General features: G+C 25.8%; 1 protein-coding gene across 2 annotated transcripts; it reads left to right on the top strand.

The window, feature by feature from the left end:
• The first annotated feature begins 2,461 nt into the window (after window positions 1-2,461).
• Window positions 2,462-16,063, top strand: LOC145844276 (uncharacterized). Of its 2 annotated transcripts, none has more exons than XM_082951659.1 (11): window positions 2,462-2,548; window positions 5,364-5,444; window positions 6,614-6,681; window positions 10,774-11,006; window positions 11,657-11,779; window positions 12,379-12,478; window positions 12,779-12,874; window positions 13,575-13,737; window positions 14,123-14,316; window positions 14,588-14,725; window positions 15,365-16,063. In XM_082951659.1, exons 1-11 carry the CDS (start codon window positions 2,473-2,475, stop codon window positions 15,449-15,451), a joined length of 1,359 nt encoding a protein of 452 aa, XP_082807785.1. In that variant the 5' UTR covers window positions 2,462-2,472; the 3' UTR covers window positions 15,452-16,063. The 2 variants fall into 2 exon arrangements, with proteins under 2 accessions (XP_082807785.1, XP_082807784.1); XM_082951658.1 differs by having other exon boundaries at window positions 12,367-12,478.
• Window positions 16,064-21,524: the final 5,461 nt, after the last annotated feature.

Genomic DNA, 21,524 nt, shown 5'->3' with positions numbered 1-21,524 from the left:
AAGCCTTATCTATTAATTATTAGCTTAACTTATAATACTTTCTTTTAAGTTTTGAAGATATTTGAAATACTAGACTTTGCTTTTAGGCTTTAAGATTTAAATTAGGCTTTATAAAAAGTATACTTATGTTTGTACATTGCACATGAAGTCTATAAATTTAAAAATATATTTATTATTGTGTTAAATTAAAAACATATAGCAATACATAAAACTACAAATAAAAGTAACCCTGAAAATAAGAACTAACTTGTTAGTACATTGATGAAACCGATATGTTAAAATTTGTTCTTCGGTGTATAATCAGTAGTCAAACATAGAATGGAATTTTAAAACTTCACTTAATGTTCAAAAGTAAAAATCTTTAAACTTTTTGTTATGGTAATTTTAACTGTATTAAAACACTATGAAGTCCTAGACAAGACGCTAAAAGGTATCCAAGTGGTGTGCGACTCGATAACCGAAAGGTTATTTGTGCACCAGGTCCTAGGACTATATATTTTGAGCGCTTTTTTTAGTATTTCAAGAAACAATTATAACGAATAGTCAAAGTACTTATTAAAAAACTGGTTAGATAGTTATGCAGGATTGTTTCAAAACTATTTTTTTTAATTTTGATACATTTTTAAATGTTTATTATTATTGAATAAAGTTTATTTTGTATGTTATATATCTTCTTTTTTTTACTTAAAAATAATATAATTTTGTTTTTTATTTGTATAACATAACCTCAGAGTTGGAAAGATAATTACAAAAAAAGCAGCATAAAACTAATTTCACTCTTAAACGAGAAAGTATTAGTAGGCTGCCGTTTATTTTTTGAATCTTAAGCATCAGTAAAACCTAGTTTTGTTAAAGATTATTTTCTACTAATTTGTTTAAGCAGAGTACTAAACTTCAAGTGTCTGAACAAAATCAAACAAACAAAAAACGCTTGATTAAACAGTTAAAACTTTAACAGCATTTTTTTTCTTAGCAAGTATAATGCTAAGCATGGTTAACTAAAAACTTTATAAATATTTTTCATTTATGTTTTATAAACCTCATGAAATTCTATAAAAGTTGCTCTTACTTGTTTTTGTTCTATGTTTTTTAAAATGTTTACTAAAACACTTTCATCTACACTAGACGCATAAATGTAGCTAAATTTGTTTGGTTTACTAAAACTATTTGAGCTTGAAATTTTAAATTAAACAAACGTTTTTTTCAAAAATCAATAAGATCATTAGCAATCTTGATCAAAGTGATTTATTAAAACACGGTGATTTATTAAAAAAAACTTATTTCCCAAGAAACATACTTTTCTCGACCTACAATAATGGCAAACAATAGTTTAAATGACCATTTGGTTATAAGTTGTTGATACAACTGCTGAAACAATTGTAATTTTGTATTTTAGTCAATTGACTAACTTATGTAAGAAATGTTTTTTTTTTTGACGAATAAAGAAATTGACAACACTTTTAGTATTTCTGACAGTAAAAAACTATGTAGATTAAAACTTGTACAAGATTACAATGTTGAAATAGTATTTAGTATGTTTTAGTTTACGACGAGCATAAGTTTATTTTTCTTTTCTTAACCAACTTTTCTTTAAGTATTTTCATGTCTATTTGTATTAATAAGCAAACTTTTAAACAGAGTTATGTTGTTATGTTCATTATTCACATAATAAATGTCAAAATTCCGTAAAATAAATTTATTCATACTAGATAAACAATTTTTTTTAATCGATAACATCATTCTCGAGTAATAACGTGGTATTTTTATCATGCAAACAAAATTCATGTTCCACAACTCAAGTTATAAGTACAATTATTACTCAACTAATGTGATTTTAAAATGATTAGTAGTGTTTATATAAAACCTAAGTTTTGTAGTAATTAGTTCTGCTAAAAGTTTGCATAAAAATTAAGATTCTTTTCATAAGAAATTTTATTTAGTAGCGGGTTTCTATTTTATAACGTTAAACTATTTCAGTTTTCTATGCTATTCGGTAGGCGTTTTTACTATATATACACATTACACACAGTCTAGTCCAGTCCAGTCCAGACTCCATTCCAAGGTTATCATAAATAAAGAGTTGCGCACAAAATACTTTATATTATATATATAAATCAAATTGCAAGCCTGATACAGTTTATGTTTACAAAATTGGTCACTGACTATGCCAAACCAAGTAATACTTTTAATAAGAATTTTTAAATTCATTTAGCACGTTTCGATTTCGAGCTTAGTGTAAGATAATTTTGAATATTATTTTGATAATATAAGACTTAACACACAAACTTTATGTTAATTAAAAAAACGTTTCTTTATATTTTTTTGTAAATATTTTTATTTCTTTGCACAAGTTTTTAACAGTGTACCATACCATACGAGCTAAACCAGACTTAGAAAACTAAGTAAAAGATTTACCACGGGGAATTTATTTTAATCAGTTTTTAAAATTTTTAGCAGAAATTAATTAGAATCATGTTATCCAAACTAGCAAACTTTTTTAAAACGAAGATGACTGAGACTGCGAATGATCTACCACCAGAAAATAAAAGTAATACTTTTATACTACATTTTTTAGTCTAGCAATTTAATTGTTAAGGACAATATATATGTATAGTAAAATATAATTGTTTTACATAATAATTATAAGTTTTAAATATTTCTTAAATAAATTTAGACCATTTTAATTAATTGGACTTCCCAGTAAACTTTTTTTTCAACTTCAAGTAATTTTTTAAAATGTGGCCGAACAAATTTTGTTTTATATATTTTGTATTTTTTCTAGAATAATTTTTTATTTACTGTTTTTTACCATCCTAATTTTTACTTATTGTACCTTCTGATAATTAAGTATGACTTCAAAAAATGGCTGCTTATAAATCTTCAATTTGAACCTATTGAAGGCTTTGAAAACTCGGATTTGAAGTTTTCAAGATTTTTTATCTTAGAAAAACATCAGACTTACTCTTACTTCTACAACATTAACATTTTATGAAGATTACAAAAGATATTGAAGAATTTGAAGTTTTGGAAATTGAATAAAAGTAATTTGAATTCTTGTTTAAACTTCCATGGAAGAAAACCCACCCTGATATTTAACACTTTTAACCTGTGTGGCCATTCCAGATAAAAACCTGAAAAAATGTTCATTTGGAAAATTTAGGTAAAATAAACCTGAAGTTTGCATTTATAAAAAAAAAAAAACTAGGCAGAAAGCCTGGAAATTCAAACAAAAGTATGAAAAAAAAACCCTGGTAAATTGGAATTTTGAGCAAATTTTATTGTAGAATGAAAGAATTAAGATATATAGGAATAAGTAAGTAATTACCTAGGATGATGTAACCAATACCAAGGTGAAAATATATTTTCTTCTATGCCTTTTTTAAGCACAATTTTAGACTAAAAATTATATTTTACAAATACTAAAATAAAAATAAACTAATTTATCATGAACTAAAAAACTCAAGTGTTTAATTGCTTTTATTTTACAAATAAAGCGATTATATCAATACAATGATTTATATTGATTACAATATTGTAAAATAAAATTGATTAAATATTTTAGTTGATAATAAAAAAAGTTAATTCTTACTATGTAGTTATATAGCTTGTTTAAAACTTAGTATCTTTTCAGATTAAACATTTTACGCTCAAAACAATGGTTTTTAGCCTTAAATTAAAGTAAAAAAAGACATTGAATACTATGTAATTTCAGCTTGATATTGGTGCAACATCGTCCTAGATAATTACCAATCAGTGTTTAATTTAAAAATACCAGAGATAACTTTATTAAAAAATATGTTAATAATATCTGTTTAGTGTTTTTACACAATTTTGTTATAGAACTTGATTTTTATTGATTTTAAGAAGTTTTTAATGTTTTGAAAAAGTTCAGGACAGTTTAAGGTCACTGAAGACAATTTTTTTGCCTAAAAGAGTGGCAACCCTGGTATTAGTTACTTTTAATAGAAAGTTGAATTCAAATTTACTTTAAAGATGTAATCAATTTTGTTAAAAGTTCTTGATACATGTATATCAAATTTTTTGTTGTTTTTTTTTTTTGAAATTTAAAATTAACTAAAAATCTTAATTTTTATTTTTCTGCAAAAAACTTTAAAATTTTCGAAATAAATTTTTATTAGGTTTTGTAGAACTATATATACATATTGGAATTTTTATATTAAAGCTTTAGGTAAGAAATTACCAAAAAATCCTTTTTGAAAAATTTAAATTCATGCAAGTATTTTTTTAGTAAGAAATAACTCTGAATTTTTAAAGAAGATTGATTTTAAAATATAAAAATATTTTTTTGCTATTCAGTCTTTCCCTTACTAAATTAAATTGCCAATTTTTTTTGTATCTCAAAAATAATTTCAACTTTTTGTAGTAGTGATAAATCACTTCTAACAAAACATAGTTTTAAATCTTTCTAATACAATCAAATACCACTTGTAAAAAACAAGCTTGACCTCTCAATAGGCTTAATTTTTATTACTTAAGTGTATAAAATCATCTGTGAATATCTTATTAGTATGACATAAGTGTAAACTCTTCTGTGCTTTTATAATTAAGAAAATGTTACATTTGATTATTTCCATTCCAGATTTCAAAGTAAAACTGTAATGAATTTTCAAAAGATAGCCTGTATTGTTTTCTTATATGAAATTTTTTTTTAATATAATCAAATTTACTGTTCAAAAAAAACTTCCTTTTAGTACTTGGAATAATTATTTACTATCAATGTGAAATTTCTATTTATAAGCTTATGGTAAATATTTTTTAGTTAGTAGCAAATGTGTTGATTTTTAATGTATAATTTTATTATGAGATTTTTTTATCTAGTTAATCTTTTTATGACAAATAAAACTGAAGTTTTTAATATTTGAACAGACATTTAGTTAATGGTAAACTATTTGGTATTATATTGAACAAAATTATTGCAGTTTTATTGCCCAGTTACCATAGATATAAACTTTTCTATATTTCAATGAAAGGTTTATGCACTTAGTTAAGCTTTCAATAGATTGCTTTTGTAAATTATTATATTTTATTAATTATAATTATACAGTTCATCATAATAAACGTTCATCATGTAAAAAAGATAACTTTAAACTTTAGTATATATTTTTTATACACCATATTTCAATCAAAGTTTGTTTATAAGTTTTCTAAAGTTTTTTTTTTAATGTTATAATTAATTATATAGTTCATCAGAATATTGTTCATGTACTAAAACTAACTTTAAATGCTTTATATAGCTAACCTAGATGTATTGTTTTTTTTACTGGTCTATATGTACTTTTTTCTTTGTTAGATGCATAACTGATGATTTTCAAATAATTTTTATTAAGAACTATTTTTTCCAGGTTCTGAACCCTGCACTGGTGAGGCAAAAATCACAGAAAAATCAAAAGTAAAAGAAATGGAAGAAAACAAAAAAACTAATGGTTGGTTTTTGATGTAAAAAACTAAAGTTTTATCTGAGCTAATCAATTTTTTTTACAATTCAACTTGTATTAGTTATTGTTTATAGTCGTTTTACTAAACAAAAATTCCTATATTTGTCAGTTAAGTAAAATTTATAATATTGTTTTAACAAAAGCAATGTATGTAAGTTTTTGTGATTTATTATTTAGTTAGTAAAAGTTATGTAGTTAGTACTATGCACTAGTATTTTAAACTAAATATTAGACCTAGGGTGCTTATATTAATGATATTTTTGAGTTTTCAGCTCTACAATTTTTTGTACTCATGAAATATCTTAAAAGCACCTAGTGCAAAATTTGAAAAAAAGTTTCATGGATTTAAAAAAAAACCTAAATTGTAAAAAAATTACAGAAATTTAAAAAAAAGACTCGGTAAAATTCTTTTTTTTTTTCAATAATTCTGTTCAAAGTTTTTTTGAAATAATTGCTACATGTAACACTATTTTCAGCTAAAAATTCAAAAGTTGAGTTTTTAAGTCCTATGCAGTTTACATTTGGGCTATTTTCAGAAAATTGAGTCAAGATTCCTTTTAAGTTTATTCATATCAAATTTAACTTTGAACAAGGTGATAAATAATGTTTCATGATTATTAAAAAACTGTTCTTCTTAAAAATCAAGAATCTTACTTTTTATAAGTACCCTACTAAATGCTAATAAATATACAATCTGAAACTACTTTAACAGTAAAATGACACAAAATTTGTAATTAAACTATTTCTAAAAAAATTAGGATATAGTTCCTTAAGAATTAAATTTTCCTTATAAGTTTTTTGCATATAGTTAATGTCTTTTGTTTGAAGAAAGTTATTTCATTATCTTTTTTTATAACGTTGAGGTTTACTAATTTTCAAACTATTTACGAAAATAGTGTATCAATTAGTTTCAAAACACACACTTCGTTGTTTAATGTAGGCAGATGATTATGTACAAAATAAACTTTTTTCAAAATGTAAAAATTACTAAATTTGGAAAATTTAACTCATACAGTTCTGTCCAATAACTTATTTTTAATATAATTATTGAATGTATAAATAGTTCACATTTTATTGGTACTTCTATTTTACAAAAGTAATTGTATTAAAACATAACTTCTTTAATTTTAGAGTTTTTAAATTCAAAAAATATTTAGAACAACCAAAAGTCATGATCAATCCAGAGGAATCTCCAAAAACTCCAAAGAAGCCTTCTACTACAACTGTAAATTATTTTTCGATAAAATTAAACTTGTAAACCACTTTCTAAAAATTTTCACCTAACCTAAATTATAGATTTAATATTACTATATTAGTCTTTTAGTTTAAAAAGATGTATATGTTACAGGGTTGCCACAAAACCTAAAAAAAACCTGGACTTATGAACAATTTTTATATGTAAAATAATGATATTTAGCTAAATACAAAAAGTCATCATATACTTTTTTTGTACTAGATATAAATTTATTTAATCTTAAACATATTTAACGTAGCATTACAGTATCTCTTCAATATTTTTACACTATTTTAGACAGTTTTTTACCCTAAATTTAATTAAACTGAAAATGGACAAAATACTTTGTCTTTCAATAACCTGGAATGAATTAAGAAAACCTGAAAAGAAAATAAAAAGTATGTGGAAACCTATATGCACTAAAGAAATCATAAAATTTTTATTAAAAAAAAAAAAGTTACAGTACAACAATAAATAAAAGGAATTTAAAAATAAGAGCACAGAGCAATTTCCATTTCTGTCCTTACCATTTTTTAATGATAGAAACAAATGTTTTGGATCAAAATTTTTGTTGATAAGTTATAATTTATAAATCAATTTATGTTAGAGTTGCCACTCAATCAAAATAACTCTGCTAGTTTGAACTTTTTTTAAAAACGCAATCTTAATTATTTTTTTACAAAACTCATGGTAGTTTAGGTTTTACTATCTCAGGTTTGTTTTTAATGTTTTTTTTATGATTAATTTTAATGTTTAGTTATAATTATTTATGGTATTTAGCTTGATTAAGATTTTTTAGTATTTAGCTCAGATTTATCATTTTTTCATAAAATAAGGCAACTCAGGCTGGCTTATTTGCTTTTGAGAGTTGCAATCCTTTTATAAGCACCTTGTAAGAAACTCCTGCAACAAAACTCAAACTGGCTGAACAACATTAATTTCCTGTCAACTCATTTACTTGGTAGTTAACAATGAGGATATTACCATTTTAAAAACTTTTTTTGAAAATAGTACACAGACTTTTCTTAACCTACCAAGTATTTATTGATTCATTTAAGAATATGTATAATTCAGGTTCATTTAAATATGTTAATTTTTAAGAATAGTTTTAACTTATGGTTTAAGCTTCAGTTTACTGCAGTGTTTTGTAAACTGAAGTAGGTTTTTTTTTGCCTACAATCAGCTTATAAGAAAATATTGTAATCAGTTTTTAAAAGGCTGCCTAAACCTTGGTTTGTTGCAACCTTGATTAAAGTATATATAAAAAAACGCAAATAAATGATCAAAACTTTGTACTGCTAATTCCACCAATTACTTAAGTTATCTGACAGAAGCTTTTTTATGAGTAAAATGAGCTCATTAAAAAAATGTAAATAATAAGTCTTTTTTAACTACTTATTTTACAATGCAAACTGATACTATGTAAATTTTGAAAATTAAAGGACAATTAGTTTGTTTTAAAAGTTTTTAAAGGCATTGCTCAGTTTGCTAAATATCTGTTAAATGTAAACAACTGAGTTCAAAAACTTTTTTTTTAAACTCTTGTTTTATTTAAAAATAATTTGATTTTATTGTTTTGAGCTTTTAAAAATATTAAAATTAAGTAGGGTTGCCAAATAAACCTAGTATTTAACAATTTAGGCAAAAAGAAAAACTTTGAACTTTAAACATAAATCACTAGAAAACCCGGAGAACTTGGAATTTTAAACAATTCGAATCGAAGGAATTTTGATTAGGTTCAAAAAATCTATCATATACAAATAAAAATTTCAGATAGATAAAATGTTATTTATTTTAAAACCTATCTAAGGAAGCAATACAGTATTTTTTCTGTACTCATATATTTTCAAGACAGTTTTTTTTTCCAAAAACTTGATTTATACTAAAAAAGGACAAAAAAGCTGAAAGAAATTTTGAAAACCTAAAAAAAATAAAATTATTCAGATAAACCTTAATTATACACATTTTCGACCTTTGGCAACTCTGATTATTTGTATAAACTGCATTTAAAAAAAATAATGACATACAGGGTCCAATATTTTATTTTACAAAAGTTTGCATTAGACTTTATATAAAAGTTGTAATTAAATACTTTAAGATTTTTTTCACAGAAAAGAAAGAACTAATTTACTTTTGAGATACCTTCAGTTATTTAAAAAGTTTCTAATACAAATGTGTATTGAAGAAATTTTTATCATTGACAACTTTCTTGGAATTTTGAAAATTCTATCTTCTTCTCTTCATTTTTTGTCAATTAAGCTCATTATTAAAAAGATAAGAATTTTATGACCAAAAAAATCTTTGTTTTTAGTTTTTTTTTAATTTGTTTACTCAAAGTTTAAAAAGTTTCTACAATATAAATGTTTATAATTTAGTTAAAATTGACTGAGAAAGTTCCAGAATGATTGCTTAAAAGCTGTAGGGGCGATAGATTTTTAATGATTTTTTTTTTCATTTTACTTAAGTCCTTCCATAAGGAACCTCTTTTTACCCTCATATCTCAGAAATTGATTTGAATTACAAAAAATGATAAAAAACAACTTCAAGCTTATTAAAGATCTTTAAAATAAGATCAACATGTAAAAATGTACCTTACCTCTCTCTCTCTATGGCCTTAATACTAAAAAAGGCAAGTAAACTAATAAAAATATTAAGTTTAGGTGATTCTTCTGTTTTGCAAAAAGATGAGGCTTATAGTTAAAAACCTTAATAATTTTTTTTAATTTTTTGATGTGTGGTTTGTTCTTAAAACCTTGACAAAAGTTATTTAATTCTCGTTAAAAGAATGCTACAAATACTTGTTTTTTTTCTTGAAAATGGGTACTTTTGGTCTTCTAAATTAAACAAATCGTTAATTTAAATAAAACTAAGATTTACTCAAAAGTTTTAAACTTTTACTTCTTCTAACGTTTTTTCTAGCTTACAAAAATTGTAGAAATTATTTAATTAATGCTGCAAGTTATAAAAATGAAATTTACTTCATTCAGCTTGGTTTATATTACTTTTTTTACTTAAAAAATCATGGCCATAAAACTTTTTTCACAAGTCTATCATATTTTTATTAAAGATTTTTGAATAGTTTGGTTTTGGTACTGGTATTAATTAAAAATTTAAACATTTAAAAAAGGTTTATTAATTAATTACATTTAGTGCGTCATTAGAATAATCTGAAATAATAATAAATCAGAAAATTTGATAATAAAATGATGTAATAATTAATTTAAAATTAAACTTTTGAAAACTGGTAAAGAAGTCAATATAGCTTTATTTTAATTATTTACCGAACCTTTTTTATATTGATATCACATAAGTAAGAAAAGAACAGTTTGACTGAAAGCTATTTAAAACAAAACATAAAAAGTGATCCAAATCCTACAAAACCATCTCAATAATTATAAAAAAATATTCTTGATAAATGTTTTAAATTTTAAGGTTATGCCAATTGGTGCAAATATGTGCAGGTTTGGAGTTGCTTGCAGAAATTACAAAATATTTAAAAAAAAATACTGTTTTTTTTTACTTGCTAGTAGTAAAGCCTTTCATTGGCGAAAACTTTAAATAGCAGAAATAATTGTTGCTGTTGCAAAGAGTTTTAGGAATTGAATTTTAGAAAATCACTTTACTTTAATTACTAAGATAAGTAGTTTTCAAAGTAAATTATAAGTAGTTTTTAGATTAACATAAAGGGGCATAAATTAAAAGTAACTTTATGGTAGGTAAAAATAAATGCTTGAATCGCTATTTTGTTATAATATAATTTTTCACTCATTTTATAAGATTAATGAGATACTCAATTATAATAAGTTTCTGAAAACCAAAATTCAACATACTTGAAGACATTAAGGCTTGGCTTAAGTTTACAAACTTCATTTCAACACTTAACAAAAAAACAAGATCTAATGAAAATCTTTGAATAAGCTTAAGGCTACTATAAAAAAAAAATCATAGAAATTTGTTAACTTGAATTTACAAAATGTGGCCAAATTTGATAAACACCAGTAAAAAGTTTGAGTCTGCTTTAAATAATGATAGAAAAATTGCAAGTAAAATGATAATAATAATTAAAATGAATATTTTCTACAGAGCACCCCGGATACCAGGCGATCGGGTAGAAAGAGGGTTGCAACCAAAAAAGTCAGGGAGATGGAATTAATTTCTCCGATAAAATCCCCTGTAAAGAGAAAAGGGAGCCACAGGACTCCAAAACACCCCAAACTGTGCCTGAAAACCCCCGTTTACAAAACTCCCAAGAATTTGAAGGGAGTGACTGTTTACAGGACGGGCCGGGACGACGAGATCTGCATTCCTTCGCAAACGTTCGTACCTCCTTTTTAAAATTTTCTAAAGATTTTTTGTACTAAATATCGCAGCTTCTGCGAGTGTCACAGAGTTGCTACATGCTAGTTTATTTGTTGTTAAATTTGTAGTGTTTTTTTGCTGTCATGTAAAATGTTAGCTTTGCTGTGATGCATTATTTTGTGCTTAAATACTTTTCAGCAAATTATATTCCCATTACTTGTGTTTAGTTATAAAAGAATTACCTAAAAAGTATATGTTAAATAATATTTGATAAAAAATTTACACGTATGATATACACTTAAATGTCAACAAACTATGGTGCTAGTAATAAATTTGTGGTCAGAAAAATTAAAAACTCATTTTATTGTAAATTACAAAAGCACTAGCAGAAGTTTTTGTGTATTTAATCTTTTTTTAATTACTACATCCGGCCCACAAACTGTAGAAGTTGCCCACCTCTATATAGTGTGCGTTCGTAAATACCATGTGTTAGCAAAGATATATATTTCTCCGACTTCGACCAACCATACCTCAAATTGTTTAGAGTTTTAAAATTCTGTAAAAGCGACTTGCAGCTAAGTTAAAACTCAATGAAACATGACTAAATTGCGAAAAAGGGTGACATGCCCTTAACATATTTCCAACAACCATGTTGTTTTTATTTCAGGTTCGGTTTCCTGGGGTTCACGAGCCAGCTGTGGAAGACGGCGCTGACGATGAAGGACAACCAGCACAAGGTTCTCTTCAACATCAGGCCCAAGCACGTCACAATAAGCAGCGCGCAAGAAAAGTTTGATATATATTTATATATATATATATATATTTCAAAGATTGTTTGGGCAATTTAAGCATTTATCTGTTTTTGTTTTTAGTTAATTGTATTAAGCTTATGTTTATAGTTGTTTATCAAACAATCAAAGGTCACAGCTCAAGAAAAAAAAAAAGTTTTGACATTTATTTTTAAATCAATTTTTCTTTAATCAGATTTATTTGTATTGATGAGCTCGTTAAAAGACACACTTTTTTGTAAACTAAAAATTAAACGACATTTTGAACAAGAGTTTTTGAAAACTCAATATAGAAAATTAGTTGAGCACTGTCAGTTGACTTTAATTGTTTATAAAGAGTTAATTTTGAATATTTTAACATATTTTTGGATAGTCTGTTTATGTTTATTTTACTAAAGGAGTTCTTGTTTTTGTATAGACATTAAGGATTTATAAAAGCTAACAACAGTTTTATCAAGCATGTTTGATTTTTTTTTTCAGAAATTTAACAAATGTTAGATAAAGTTTATTTTGTTTTTCAGTTTTTAATTTAGATTGTTATTATTTACAACTAATTATTATATATATTTTATTACAGTAAATTGTACAGAAATCGTTACAGAATGCTAGATAGAAGCGGCGTTCAAATTGAAAAAGGAAGCCAAATCACAATTAAGTCTGACATAATATTCATCGACTACAACAAAGAGGACGCTTATGAGGTCCAACATAATAAAAAATATTATTTTAATATTTTTTATACAACTATTTAATTATTTTAATTTAACATTTTTTTTTAATATACAACTTGAAAATAAATTAATTTAAGCGTGGATCAGTTTTCATACATTTATCAGTTTTGGAAAAATTAAAACACTAACTTCTAAAATGCAATCTTTTTAACAATAAATCTCCAAGTATTTTTACCACCAACAATGTTTAGTACAAAATAATTTTTTCTATCAGAAATTTAAATCTTCTTTTTCTTTTTGTTGTTTGTATCACAGCATGTATTTATACAGTTTTTGTCGAACGTCGTGGACAGATTGAAGGAAACAAAGATGATCATCAACATGGCCATTGGGTTGAGCGAGAGACAATTGTCTGATCTTGCAAAAGTTTGTTTATTTACTTAGTCACAAAAAAAAACCTTCAAAAAAAATTAAAAAACTAGAGGTCCCTTCAACAAGAAAACTACTAATAAAATCACATAAAAAATTTTTTGCTCTTCATCATCAACTTCAGAATATCTAGTGTAAGTTTCAAATTATGACCTCATGGCCCACTTTGGGAAACCCTGTATTAAATTAGAAATAAGTTAATTTTGTACTTGCTTCATTAACAAGTTTATATTTAAAAACATTAATATGTATTGTGTATAGATGTTTGTTGGTTTGTGGGTCGATACGTGATGACATCAAAGGATGCAAAGCAATATAATAATCATTAATTGCAGTTAAATATGAAATGATGTTTTAAACAGTTTTAAAATATGTAAAATAAAACAACTACATTTGAGCTTGAATTGCTCTTTACCCAATTAATTGCCCTCTGGTTTATCTTAGTTTTTAAAAAGAAAATTGTAATAAAGGTATGTTTCTTAAAAAGCCAACTAAATCTATTCTTTTTTTTTTTTAAACTTTGTCACTATAGAACTTTTTATTAATGTAAAAGTTATACTGTTTTTTGTTTGATTTGTATTTAACGAAACGTTTTACTCACCTTAATAACAAAGTCTACATCATGTAGTATTAAAACATCACATTATGACGTAAAAACTATAACATTACCTAACAACTACTGATTGTGACGCCACAGAAAGCCAGAGATCGGGGACTGAAGTGGATGAACCTGAGCTTCCTGGGAACAACGGACTCCATATGGAAGATGGATTCCATGGCGTTTTGCGACGGGGACAAAATACTGTTTGACGCTTGCCTGATGTCCTTGAAGTGCCTCACAGATTCCATTTATTATTTCGGTTTGTTATTTTTTATCATTGATTTGTTAAAAATATTGCTTCTAGTCTGTAAAGTGCTTGACAGACTTAATTTATTATTTTGATTTGTTGCTTTGTTGTTTCTTATAACAGTAAGTGCCTTAAGTATTTTTTCATTTAATTTTCTATCGTTGTGTTTTGGATGGAGGTTTTTTATGTTTCTCACTGAAGTCTTAAAACATTCAAAGGGTAAGCAGCCATTCTAATAAACTGAAGTAATCAAATTATCACATTATACTCATAGCTTATAAATGTTTTGTTCTTTAATACTTGGGTTTTATACTTTTGTTACCTGAGTGTTTTCCTAAAGAGGTCGGGTGGAAAAACTTTTAAATAAAATAAAACCGATCCAACTATGACGTCACAGAGAAGGAAGGGGAAGCGTTCAAGTACAAGCTGACGGTGGACTCGGTGCGGGCGGTGCACGCGATGTCGGTGTGCGACAACGAGCTGATAGGGAGGAAGCTGGAAATTTCCAACGAGAACCTGCTGAAGGGGTACGGGGACGCGGGTTTCGAGTGCGAGTTGCACCGGCAGTCCGTCAATATTTCGTACGAGCAGGTGACATGTTATTTTGTTATCATTAAGAAAGATACATTAAGTTACACAGTACAGCAATGTTGTTTATAAAATACACTAGTTTGAGGAAAGTAGGTATATTAAAAGTGTGATATTTTGTTATCATAGTTCGTAAATTCTTTAAAGAAAGATACATTAAATTACACAGTATAGCAATGTTGTTTATAAGATACAACAGTTTGAGAAAAGTAGTTGTTATAAATTTGCAAAGTTACTTGATGATTGTTTTATTAACAATATTGGTTTTGTTTAGAATCCGGAAAACATGCCGGTGATAACGTGCGAAGAGATTCAATCGTCCATGACCGAGTACAACTCTCTCAAAATGCCCGGGAAACACAACAAGCTTCCCGCGTTTTACGACAGGAAAATATCGCAGACACTTGAAAAGGTCAGTAGATTGTTGTGTGAAATTTCGTTTGATTAAATTTTATTGTGAGACACAAATGAGTATTTATAAAATTTGTAGTTATACAGAGTTTTTTTTTCAATACGTTATTCAACAAGAATTTTAAGCTATTGAAGTTTTCTTAACTCATTGATGTGTTTTTAAAACATAAGAAAACTTTTATTAGATTCAGTTGTGCAAAAGCAACCTTATTCTGTAAGGTATCTAGTGAAATAGAACTATAAAAGTACGAGTAACTAGAACCAGGCTGTTATAAATAAATATGATATAAATGATTAAATAAGTAGGTCTTTAAAGAATTAGTTTCAGGTAACAGATTTCAACCAAGCAAATATGAATGATTTAATACTAACTAATATAATAAATTTTTCAAAAATTTAGCCATATTAAACCAGTTGCTTTTGACAAAACAAGACAGTGCATAAGAATAACATTTTTTGTATTTATATTGTCATACGTTTAATCTTAATTTTTAATTCTCTGATATTAACTTACTATTATTTAAGATAGTTTTTAAAAGCACTTTACTTCGAATTTTTCCAAAAACTGACTAAGTTTGTGAAAAATGACACTCTGAAAAACTGAAGGAATGTATATAATTGAAGTAATATTCCTTAACAGACACTGAACAATAATGAAGATATAAAAAGGCTACAGGCAGTCGCGTTGTACCAATACGAAGTCGAATCCCAAGATGAATCCGCATAATATTTTAAAATTAACCCACCACAGAATTGTCACTCGCTTATGCTGGTTTTTAACTGTTAAAAAGCTAGCCTTTTTGGTCACTAAGGCTGGCTGCTTGCCTCAAAATCAGTGGCAATCCTGTTTTTATATATACCGGGTAACCAAAAAACCTGGAATTTGACAATTTAAGCCGAAAAACCTGGAGTTTGAGAAATTTTGAAAAATAAACCTGGAATTTTTATCAATTAAGTAATAAAATTTAAATTTGACACAAAAATCTATCCTATAGATAAATTCATTTTGTCATAAACAAAATTTTTTATTGTTAAAAAACACATTTAAAGTAGCTTTACAGTATCTTTTCAATGTCTTCATACTATTTAAATTTCTTACCTTAAAATTATCTTTAGACTAAAAATCGATCCAAAAATGTGTACTTTTAAAAAGCTGGAGGAAATTTTGAAAACCTGGAGAAAATTTGCCTAAAACATTTGACAACCCTGTATATACTTCTTTAATATTTGTTAAGTAGTAGAAAAAATTAGAAATTTTTTTATTTTCTGATTTAGATGTAAAAAGTATTAAAATTAAGTTTAAAATATATATAGAATTTTATGTTATTTTAATGTAAGATTCACTACTCTCTAAATTAAAAAATAAAAATCTAAGAAGTTTATATGTTGTTTGTATAAGTTAGTGTTTCACTGGCTTGTAAGAAAAGCAATTAATTATTTTATTAAATTAAGGGTTTTATAATAAAGTTATTTTTCTTTATAACTCCTATTAATAGATGCACTTATGATTTAGAATTTGATTTTTCTACAGTTTAAGTATTAAAATCATTTAAGCTGTATAATTAGCTGCATTTATACTAGAGTTATTTCAATAGTTGGTTTAGAACCTTAAAATAACTTAATGCTTTAAAAACGTCAAATTTTAAAAGGTGCCTTCATAAATATAGTACTTTGAATGTGTAACAAAATTAAAATTGTCAATTTTTTTAAATAAGAGCTTGTTAAATTTTTTGTTTAAAAAATTATAAGTACCGCTGTCTAATTTTTTATACTGAGATTATTATTATTTTATTTAGGAAAGTTGTAGGCTATTATTCTTATTTTAATAGGCTATTGCAAGTTAAACCGAAGCTAATTGTTCGTTTGTTGTTTAGTTTTCGTTGTTAATAAACTTTGTTTTAGAAGTTTTAGCGTTTTGATATTCTATAAAAAGATGTTTAAAGGTTTAACTAGATTATGGAATTACATAAAATTATTTTTATTGATTAATATTAAAAGCGAAATGAATATATGTATTAAAGTGTAACTATAAACTATTAAAATACTAAGTATGAATAACCTAATTTGTACCTAAATACGAGCAAACGGTAATTAGATAAAGTAAAAATTGCTACATGGAAAGTTATAAAAGTACTGTACTTACCTATATAACGTTATAGTGTTAAGATATAAAAAATTACTTTTTGCTTTAATTACGATTTTAACACATAAATAAAATTTTAAATTGTTTATTGTCCATATGATGGGCCTGGGCATCAAAACCCAGGCCACTTAAATAGAAAGTTACATAACGAAATAAAAATAACTCAAAAAGTTCATTGTTTAAAAAAATTCAATATAGTATATATAAAAACTTATATACTAACATAAAATCAAATTTTTTAACCCCAGAGTTATACTTATTTACGCTTTGATGCAAAACGATTAATCATGAAAAATCTAAATGCATTGACTAACAACAAAAATAAAAAACTAAAGCCCCAAGCACATTAAAATGTACTGGCCAGATAAATAATCATTTAATATATTAAAAATGACTCATCAATGATTAATAGAGGAAAGGCGCTGCTTTAAAAATTAAACTATGTACTAGGTTAAATCTCAAAATTAAATCAACGGTTGATAAAAATTACTTAAAAATTTTACAAACAAACATTTTATTTAAAAAAACTTTTTTAACTTAGTTTACAATTCTATAAGTTTATTCCATATTTGAACTGACCGATAAAAAAAAGAATTATTCCAAGCCTCATTATTGAAATGATGTCTGCATGTAAACTTTTTCCTCTCTGTAAATAATTAGCTCCTATTAGGTTCAAAAATTGATTGTATACTAATTGTAGTTTCACCGTTAATTAGTTTATAAAAGTAATGAGGTCAAATTCAAGTCTCCGGTATTCTAAAGGTCTAATATTAAGTTTTGTTAGTCTAGTAAGATGTATAAGAAATATTGCAGCAGTTGAAGATTAATCTAGTACATTTTCTTTGAACAGTTTCTATATGGTTGTCATCTTTTTTTAAGTATGGATATCAGATTAGTGTGTTATATTCCAACTTAAAACGAATGTATGTGAGAAACAACTTTTTAAAGATGATTGTATCCGTACATTTAAATCTCTTTAAAACTTGAAAAGATGTAGTTGATGCAGTTCGGTAAAGGTGATTAATATGGTGGTTCCATTTTATGTTTTCAGCAACAAAAATTCTGAGATCTTAAACACATATAAGTTCAAGATAAGTTTGTATTGTTTATTTAAAAGTTATAAGATATGGTAATAGTTTCTATCCTTTAGCCAATTGTAAATTTCACCTAAGGAATTCTATAAAGTTGTGTTCGATTGGCTAAAATTTTTTGTATCATTTGCGAAAAGTTTAAGGGTGCTACTAACATTAACTTCTAAAGCTATATCATTTATGTAAATAATGAATAATAGTTTGCCAATAACCCCTCCTTGAGGGACTCTACTAAAAATAGGTAAAGATTCTGAAAATGAGTTTTTAATTACTACTTTTTGAGTTCTATCATTTAGAAACTCTTTGAACCAACTAACTAGACTGCTATGAATTTTGTATTGCAATAATGTTTAAAATAATTTAACATGGGAGACAGAATTAAAATCTTTTTTGATATCTATATATATTACTTTAGTAGACTTGCTGCTAAAAAAAAAACACAAACCAAAAGTGTAAGCAATCTAATAATTGAAAATAGGATGTTCGATTAGGGAGAAAACTAAATTGTTTAGGTGAAATAAGGTTATTTAAAAAAAGATCATCAAGTTTTTTTATAGAATTAATAGGTTTAAATATTTTGCAAAAGCTACTTGTCAAAGAAATTGGTCTGTAATTTAAAAGGCTAAACTTGCTTCCTTTTTGTGTATTGGTAATACATATCAAATTTTCCATTGTTTTGGTACAGAAGATGTAGCCAAGGAACAATTAAAGATTAGTGTTATTGGAAAATTTTTGAACAAATAGTACGTATAATAAAAAATGAAGGAATATTGTCTGGTGTTCTTGTTATTTTATCTGTCAAATGGTTGATAGAATTAACTTTTTCATCATTACTTATAAAAAAAAAATTTCATTTCTAGGCAGTCTTTATCAATAAGGTTAAAATTTTTGTTTGCATCATCATTAACAAATATTTTTTGAAAGGCTCTATTAAAAAAAGAGGCTTTGTCAATGTCGGATACTATTGGTAAATTGTTTTCGTCTTGCAAAACAAAAAAAGCAGGTGCTATCTTAAGCTTAGAGTTTACACAGCAGTAAAAAATTTTTGCATTTTTGTTCTGGAGAAAACTTATTTCATGTTCCTATCTAATTTATATTGTTTATGGAGTTTTAGTTTTTCTCTCAACAGTTTTTTATACTAAAAAAGGATATGTTTTTGATTTTCTGTGATGTTTAGTTAAAGGCACCAATTGTTTGATTGAAAATTTTATTGCCTTTATGAATTCATCATAAAATTCTTGTAAGTTTTTTGAGTTGTTATATCTAACTTTCCAATTTATTTTCGACAAAAGTTTATTGATTTTTACAGAGTTTGCTCTGTAAAAATCGGGTAGAAAGACCGAGAACTTGGCTTTGTACCCCTATCAACAGTAATGCCTGACGAAATAACGCTGTGGTCATTAGCATCGGTTAAAGGCGAATCAACCGAATAATACTTAACTCTATCCAAACCCATACAATTACAAAGCAGTAAATCAAGAATGTTACCGTCTTTATGTGTTGGAGAATCAATAAGTTGTGTAAAAGTTTATCTCAACAAAATTTAATTAAGCTTATGTAACAGTCATTGTATGATGTGCTTTGAATATTCCAGTCTATATTTGGTAAGTTGAAGTCATCAAGAATGTAAAAAGGAAACTTTTTCGGGATAAAGTGTCTGATTAGATTGATCATAATTGAAACAATTACTAGAGATTTAGAAGAAATTGGAGGGGTGTAGACACACAAAAATCTAATTTTTAGTCCATTAAGAATCAAATCAAAACATATAAATTCAAAACCATCAGAGGAAATAACGTTAATTTTAACTAATTTAAGAAAACTTTTTTTAAATGACAACAATGCCTCCCCCTGCTTAGTCTATAATTACAGATAATATTATAACCTAAGGGACAAAAATTTGGATCAATAATATTAGGATTTAACCAGTTTCAGTAAAGAAAAATAAATCTTATTTTTTTGTACACATAAAACATTCAACAAAACTAAATTTATTTAAAATATATCTTATATTTGTATATGAAACTTTAAAAAAAAACATGTATACTAAAATTTAGATTATTACATCTAACTTTACTTGAAGCCTTAGTACAACAACCAAAACAAAAACTACATTTATTATTGCTATAATTGTTTGTTAGATTTTCTGAATTAAAAATGCTTTATGTTAGAATTTAAGAAACTTGATTTACTAGATCCAGAGATCCTGGGTTTTGAACCTTAAGGGTTGTCCAGTGTTTTCTACTATTCTGATTTGTTTAATCATGTACCTGATGGTCAAATTTCTGCTTTCAGCTTCTGCTTGTTTTGTTTTTTCAGTTTAACTCTTAATTTTCTAAACTGTTCAATTTCTGATTTGTACAGTCAACATTAATGTATATGTTAATCTCTCTACCATGGTGGCATGTTTTAAGGTTTATTTTTTAATGTTTTCGTGATCTTTTTCTGGTAGATTGAGTTCTCAGTTTCAGAATAATTGGTCTTGTTTTATTGCTGTTATATTTACCCGCACGGTTTGAAGTATTTAGTTCAGTCTCAGTCAACTTGTTAGAACTTAAACTATCTTGAATTAAGTTGAGGTCTTTTTTAGCATTTTCAATTGTGTAAACTGATGGACTGTAACAACTTTAGGAATATTAAAAAATATTACATTTAAAGTTTTTTTTCTTTTAGTGTTCTTTCACTTTCAGCATTTATTTTTTCTGTTACTAGTGTCAATTTACTGTCGATGTTACTAACGATAACAGGTTGTTTTTTAATTGAGTTATTTGATTTTTCTGCATTTACTAAGTATTTCTTTTCAAAACTCTCAAATTTGTTGGTAAAATATTTTTTAAATTCCATTATACTCTTATGTAGCAAATTAATTTTCTGTTCAAGAGAATCCTCAACTGTTTGTTTCTTGTAAACCTCCAGATGGGTTTCCTGCGTTTTTTGAATGCTAATTTCTAGTTCATTTATTTTCTTTTCATACTTATTATTCAAATTACTGAGTTCCCTTTCCAATAATTTATATTTAATATCATTTTTTCTTCCAAATTGTTTCAGACTTTCTTTTATGGCTTTGTTAAGTTTACTACTTTCAAGGACACTTCTTATTTCTAATTCAGAAATTTTAATATTACTATACTATATAATAAAACCTTTTTCAATATAAATTGTTTAGTTAGCTGACTTTTATATAAATTCATTTAGAATTAGTTAACATAAAGATGTTCTACAAGTTTATCAGTTATGGAAAAGTAAAGAATAAGTTTTAGGTTAAAAACTTTTTTGGATACAGGTAACAAGTTTATCGTTGAGCATTTTGTTTAGGTTAGTCTACTTCGAAAAAAATAACAATTATTTCGAGACACTGAAAACCATTCCTAGTTCACTATTCTGTTCACCTAAGTATTTTATTGTACACTTATATGAGCATAACTTTTTTTTTAATAGAGATATTTTTAGTTCCATTTGCTACAAAGATAAATCAAAAATAACAACCATTCTAAAAACTACTTTTTGACAAATTTTTTGTATTTCTATCAACGTAAGTTCTTAAAGATTTTAAGACGTTTACTATT

The sequence above is a fragment of the Thalia democratica genome, chromosome 9 (assembly GCF_965202585.1).
Source record: "Thalia democratica chromosome 9, ktThaDemo2.hap1.1, whole genome shotgun sequence".
NCBI classification, from domain to species: domain Eukaryota; kingdom Metazoa; phylum Chordata; class Thaliacea; order Salpida; family Salpidae; genus Thalia; species Thalia democratica.
The sequence above is the reverse complement of the archived record's forward strand: the minus strand, read 5'-3'. Positions and strand labels throughout refer to the sequence as shown.

Excerpts from the sequence above, each read along its gene's own strand:
- LOC145844276 (XM_082951658.1), top strand. The coding sequence starts at position 2,473 with ATGTTATCCAAACTAGCAAACTTTTTTAAAACGAAGATGACTGAGACT. Across the intron at positions 2,549-5,363 it reads TCTACCACCAGAAAATAAAA|GTTCTGAACCCTGCACTGGT; the intron begins GTAATACTTTTA and ends TATTTTTTCCAG. Across the intron at positions 12,875-13,574 it reads AATTGTCTGATCTTGCAAAA|AAAGCCAGAGATCGGGGACT; the intron begins GTTTGTTTATTT and ends GTGACGCCACAG.